We start from the raw sequence: 6440 nt of genomic DNA, 5'->3' as shown, positions 1-6440 counted from the left end.
TCTGCAAAATCGACATCCAACCTCACGGTGGTATCTCTATCAATGTCTTGGACACTGCCATCACTGAGCTTGGCTTTACAGGGAAAAATTCCACTATAATTGCGAATGTGGTGGCAGAACCTGGACCTCCCCTGTTTTGTCAACGGCAGGCAGCGGCGGCAGTCACTACCAAATCGAGTTCGATTCTAAATCGCCAAGAAAAGAGGGTGGCATTACCGATTTGAAGCACTGTCTCCTCGGGGCAGCCCGTCTCCTCGCTCCATCTCATCTAGCCCTCGCTCCATCTCCTATCCAATCAAGCAACAGGGGCAGCATGAGGCCACAGATTTATTCAAAATTCAGTGGAATGGGAGTAGTGTTTGGAAAATACTCACTCGCAATAGCCGCTACAGGGATAGGCGCTCCACCACCGGGCCGCGGAGAAGAAACAACCCCCGGATCCAATGGAGCCCGATTCTAAATCGCCAAGAAACAGAGGGCAGCATGAGGCCACAGATCCCTCAAAATTCTGGGGAGTGGGACTAGGGTTTCGGGCTCACCTCGCAATAGCTCTGCCGCTGCCGAGAAATGCGCTCCACCACCGCGGAGAAGAAACCACTGCCGGAGAAGATGCTTACGGTGGCGCCGCTCGCCCAGTCCAGCACGGGCGAGTCGAGCACGGTCACACAGTCACCGGTCGAGTCGTGGACGGTTGACTCTTGACTACGTGGCCATAGGTGGACCCCACCAGTCAGAGCACATAACCCCCAGTGTCCTAACCAAATCTCAGCCTAACGGACAGCCAACTAGCCGCGTAAATGGTGTGTCGCATGGGAGCTATTTTTTCCAACGAAGATGTCGCATGCAAGCTATTACAGCCAACGACGTTGCATGAGAGACAGTTCACACCAACGACGTCGCATGGGAGCTATTCACCCCAAGCTGCTGCCCATCCTGCTCCTCCTCCTTGCAAGAGCGACCCACACCATCATCCTGGCTGCCGATGCTGCTGAACAGCAACAGCATCCGATCACGCTTGAGGGTTGCCCCGAAAAGTGCGGCGACATCAGCATTCCCTTCCCGTTCGGCATGAAGCCCGGCTGCTTCCGTGATGATGGATTCAAGGTCATCTGCAACGACTCCTTCCACCCTCCTCGCGCGTTCCTTCCTCGAGACTCCGCGCTTCGTGAAATCGGTGATGCGAAATACTCCTCTTTCTACTCTGACTCCTCTTCCGATTCTTCTGCTCCTCCCGACCCGTCCAAGGCGGTCATCACTGCTTACGAGACGGCCTACTCCGCCGCGCTCGTGGAGCTCTTCGACATAACGCCTAACAGGAGTGAGCTCCGTGTGTACGGCGGGGTCACATCCGACTGCGTCGACTTCGGTGCGAAAGACCACCGGGTCAACATGCAAGGTACCCAGCTCGGCCCTCAGAAACCTTTCCTCCTGTCCCTGCGGCGCAATGTTCTCATCGGCGTCGGCTGGAACGCGCTTGCCCAGTTCGTCCTGTCCGTGCACGACAGGACCCCCTGCTCGCCTGTGTTTCGTCCGTGAGAATCGACCCGACAAACGGGATCTGCACGGGGATGGGGTGCTGTGAGGCCTCCGCCCCGCCTCAAGCGCCTAGAGATCCTGAGGGCCTCGATTCCTTCTCGGTCATATTGGCCCAGAGGATGTCACGCCCTGACGATGACGAAAACACTAATCCCTGCTCCTACGGCATGGTGGTGGAAACCTCATGGTACAACTTCTCCACGGAGGACTTGAATGGCCTTGTGCTATCTAACAAACACCCAAGGGGTGTCCCCGTCGTACTTGAATTCGCCATCAGGAGCGGGAGCCATTCATGTCCAGTGGAAGGCCAGCAGCGGCCTCAGGACTACGCGTGCATTAGCGACAACAGCTTGTGTGCCACGCCACCCAGCGGGGGCGGCTATATCTGCAGGTGCTCGCAATATTATGACGGCAACCCTTACGTCAAGAATGGCTGCCAAGGTATGCATGCATATACTACCAACCACTCGATCTATGCCTCTATATCTTTATACTACTGTAAGTCTATAATATCTACTATCCCCGTTTTATTTTAGTCAACCCAGCAATGTTATTAGACATATTTTGCTGAAAAATATCGATCACTTCCTAGAATTAGTGCTTGCAAACATTTCTGAATTTGACTTTGAATTTGTGGGATTTTTTGAGATACAAAGAATAATATTAGTAATTGTTTATAGTAACAAATACATATAAAGGTAATGGTCAATCAACTAAAAATATTTATTAAGAAAATATCATGAATTTCAATTATTTTGACATGCATTTTATGGTCTTGATCAATTTTTATATCGATTGCAATTATTTCAATATTGGGATAACAACTGCCATTATTGAAAAAAGGATTACATGATTGCAATGCGTGTGCGAGTAACACACAAAAATGTACTTGAACGATAAATATGTCGTTGGCATGGTAGGCAGAAACCCAAATGCAACTTGGTAATATAATAAAATTGGTATTATGTGGCAGCGTGCTAAATAAACTATTCTCCATGTTGTCCCAGTCTCATCAAGCGCCATTTTCCCTACAACAGGGTTTACTTCCCATTTCCAGACCTAGTTAAATTATTATTGGCGGCACTTGGTTTTACTAGTACAAGCTGATAATAAACCACATAGTAAAGGCAGTTCACAAAATGACAAAATGGTGCCAATGAAACTTTCGGCCACATTTATACTTCAAGCCATTTTGGTATATTTTTTCTCCTGAAGTAATTAACTTGACCAACATTTCATGTATGCAATATTTCAATATCTATTTCTTTCAGATATCAATGAATGTGAGGCCGGTCATAATTGCTCAGAGGGATCCACCTGCGACAACATAATAGGAGGAGGCTATGAGTGTCCATGCAACTCGGGAATGACAGGCGATGGCAAAAAGGGAGGCTGCCAAGAGAGGTTTCCCTTACCTGCAAAGGTGTCTGTGGGTAAGCACTATTTTTTGGGGGGTTGGGTATAAGCACTAAAAGCTATCACACTTGATAATTTAAATACAGCCATCTACTTGCTTTTTGTGAAGAACCAACTTATTATTAGGGAAACCTCTTGTGCATTATTCCCTTGGTCCTTTTTGTCAGTATGTAATGCACATATAGTCAGAAATATGACTGTCATGAGAACTGAACTAACCGACGCATGGAATAGTTTGCCAACCAACTATGATGTAGGATGAAAATTTCTTGATTATTAATTCGAAATAACTCTGATGCATGTTTTCCTATAAAAACACAAATCCAAATGATATTTTCACTCATTTTTTTCCCGCTTTTTGGTGGACAAATTATTTTAAACTGTTTGTTTGCACTAGTTTTTCTGAACATGGATTGTTCATTACTTACTTGAGTCGTAAAAGATATAATTTTTTTCTTACAGGAAATGTGGAATGGATTTTCATCATCATTCCGTATATACCACTCAAATCTTGCCCATATGCCACTTAAATTGTCCCTATCCCAAAAATGCCATTGAAATTTTGCACTAGGTACATATGTACCACTTCAATTCTGCTATTTAAGTGATAACATACCCATTATTATATTATTTAAGTAATTACATAGATATAGGCGAGAATTTAATCCTTTGGTTATGTAAGTAAGACGCTATTTTGCTTGTTATATAAAAAGGTTTCTTTACTTCGGACTTTTGTAGGCGTTGCTGTAGTCATTGTTGTAATTCTCTTCATGGTTGGGGCACATCAACTCCACAAACTCAAAAAGTTCTATGAACAAAATGGTGGTCCAATACTAGAAGGTATAAAGAATATAAGGATCTATACAAGCAAACAACTTGAGCAGATGACAAATAACTACAAGGTTATTATTGGAGAGGGCCATTTTGGTAAAGTTTATATGGGAACTCTAAAAGAAAAACAAGAAGTGGCTATAAAGAAGACAATCAAAGTTGATGAAGGTAGCAAGAAGGACTTCATTGATGAAGTTATAATCCAATCTGGAATGAGGCACAAGAACATTGTCAGGCTCCTAGGTTGTTGCTTAGAGATGGATGTTCCAATGTTGATGTATGAGTATGTAGTGAAAGGGAGTCTGTATGATGTTCTGTTCAAAAGCAAAGATAGCGTTCCAGTGGATACACGTCTCAGGATTGCCATTGGTTCAGCTGAAGGCTTGGCATACATGCACTCAGCTGTGGAGAGTACCATCCGTCACGGTGATGTTAAATCTGCTAATATACTTCTTGATGAAAGCTTCACCCCAAAAATTTCGGACTTTGGAACCTCAAAGCTGCTTGCAAAAGGAAAATCTGAGAAGACTGAATGGGTCACTAGAGACAAGGCTTACATAGATCCAGCATACATGGTTCATGGGATACTTACACAGAAGAGCGATGTATACAACTTTGGAATTGTTCTCATAGAGCTTATCACAAGGAGAGTTGCAAGATATGATGACAATATGAGTTATGCCAAAAACTTTGTTGAAGCTTGTCAAGATCAAAGAGCAAGGAACTTTGTCGACAATGATATTACAAGTGAGAAGGATATTGAGCTCTTGGAAATGGTTAGTGAAGTCGCTCTGGAGTGTCTCAAACTTGATCCAGAGGACCGCCTAGATATGAGACAAGTCGAGAACCGTCTCTATATTATAGGACAATCTGAGCAGTATGGGCAGGAGAGGAACTATCAAGGAAATCTGAGTCCTGGTATGGAGGTTCCTTTCCTTAAACCCGTGGAGATCAAATCTTCTACCAACTAAAGAAGTGTTATCCACTACACCCTTTATTCCATATTATAAGCCGTTTTGGCAACTAAATATGGAACGGAGGTTGTAATATTTTACATACTATTTCCCGCCTCTGTTCCCCGAAATATTTTGCATCCCAACTTTCAGCACTACGAAATCCCCGTCCGACACCTTCCCAAGATGACCCAACGGCCATAAGCTACTTAATGAACTATTTGTTGTACTGGTGATGAGCTATTTGTTTGTGTTGTAATAATAACTGAACTATTTATTGTCGATTTTTTTGTGTGTTTGATCTTCTTTGTTCTATATTTGTGTTTGTTTGATGTTTGTGCTGCCCACGCACCCTATTTTACAGCGCCTTGTAAATCGCTGCTAGCAGCGCGCTAAATTTTAGCGCGCCTGGAAATGCAGCTGCATGCCACGCTCGCTAAAACTGATTAAGTGGTGCTCTAAAACTAGTTTAGCGCGCACTATTTTTGTGCGCTTGTTGGAGATGCTCTTATAATATTCCGTGCTTTTCCTTTTCAGTGTTTTCAAAATCCTTCAACCAAATTGACAACAAAAATACTCTAGTGGTCTACAGCAGAAACTGCCCTCGGTCGCTGCTATTTTACTCCGAACTAAACATATCTACTAAGATTTTCTTTTGTTGATTGAGTAAGTAAATCAGCTCCTAAAAGTAATACGCTGTGCTAACTACCTGGACCAGTTGTGCATTTTAGTAGCAGGTGCCATTTTTAGAGTTGAGACTCCACCAAACCTCCTTCAGCTGGGAGCATTGCTATCCCCTATTGATTCGAAAAAAATAGAGGACAAGAAGCATTGCACTATGATTCCATGGTTACAAGTTACTTCCATCCGGGGATGCATGTGCGTATCTCAAGACCAAACACCCACATACATAAGAATTTTATGTAGTGCCTTAAATCCTATAGGCAGGAGATTATTCTAACATCTCACCTGAACTAAGTTACACTTCGAAAACTGAAAGCACGCCTCCAAAATTGAAAGCACATCTCACCTAAATTTGAAACATAGGAAAATGAAACACAATGAAAAATCCCACGTATCAAACCCCACATGAAAAAAACACACATGGTTCCACTGAGTGTCTCCAACCTCTGGTTTCCTCAATCCACAACCATCGCGCCGATTCCAACAGCAATACGGTCCCCGCACCCCCCGGCACAGCTTCTCGCCGCAGTCGCGGTTGCACCCTCCCCACCCCCCCACCCCGCCCATGCGCTGGTGCCCCGCTACTCTGAGATGCTTCTGCGCCGCCGCCCCACGCTGCTCATGCGCTCCCACCGCAATTTAGTCCCGCAGCGCTGGAACTAGCTGGAATTCTATAACAATTAATCTGTTGAGACATGCATACAGTTGGGAAGTTCACAATCTCTCATGAAATCCATAAAGTAATAATAATCATCCGAAAAAACATTATGTCGCAAGAAGTGTATATTATAACTGGGAAGTTAAATGGTTCATATTCAGAAGTGCACAGTACGTTGAAGTCCAGGAAAAATAATAAAATCACGTACATTTTTTTTCAAATATTCCTTAGGAAGTACACATTGCACAGTCCCACAATAGTAGGAAATAGATATGTGCCATGCTTGATTCACAGCCATCGTGAGTACGGATACTGTTGTGCTTTTGTCACAGCAGATGTCCTCGTGAAAGGACTAAGTTGTG

At 44.1% G+C, this 6440-nt stretch overlaps 1 protein-coding gene across 1 annotated transcript; it reads left to right on the top strand.

Annotated features, from left to right (window-relative positions):
* Positions 1 to 1546: 1546 nt before the first annotated feature.
* Positions 1547 to 4965, top strand: LOC119340783 (wall-associated receptor kinase 3-like). The gene is made up of 3 exons (XM_037612700.1): positions 1547 to 1977; positions 2808 to 2969; positions 3691 to 4965. Exons 1-3 carry the CDS (start codon positions 1569 to 1571, stop codon positions 4752 to 4754), a joined length of 1635 nt encoding a protein of 544 aa, XP_037468597.1. The 5' UTR covers positions 1547 to 1568; the 3' UTR covers positions 4755 to 4965.
* Positions 4966 to 6440: the final 1475 nt, after the last annotated feature.

This window comes from Triticum dicoccoides, chromosome 7B, assembly GCF_002162155.2.
Source record: "Triticum dicoccoides isolate Atlit2015 ecotype Zavitan chromosome 7B, WEW_v2.0, whole genome shotgun sequence".
Taxonomy (NCBI): domain Eukaryota; kingdom Viridiplantae; phylum Streptophyta; class Magnoliopsida; order Poales; family Poaceae; genus Triticum; species Triticum dicoccoides.
This window is presented reverse-complemented; position numbering and strand designations above follow the sequence as displayed.

Coding starts and splice junctions, on each gene's coding strand:
- LOC119340783 (XM_037612700.1), top strand. CDS start 1,569: ATGGGGTGCTGTGAGGCCTCCGCCCCGCCTCAAGCGCCTAGAGATCCT. Junction 1,978..2,807: donor CGTCAAGAATGGCTGCCAAG/GTATGCATGCAT, acceptor TATTTCTTTCAG/ATATCAATGAATGTGAGGCC. Junction 2,970..3,690: donor ACCTGCAAAGGTGTCTGTGG/GTAAGCACTATT, acceptor GGACTTTTGTAG/GCGTTGCTGTAGTCATTGTT.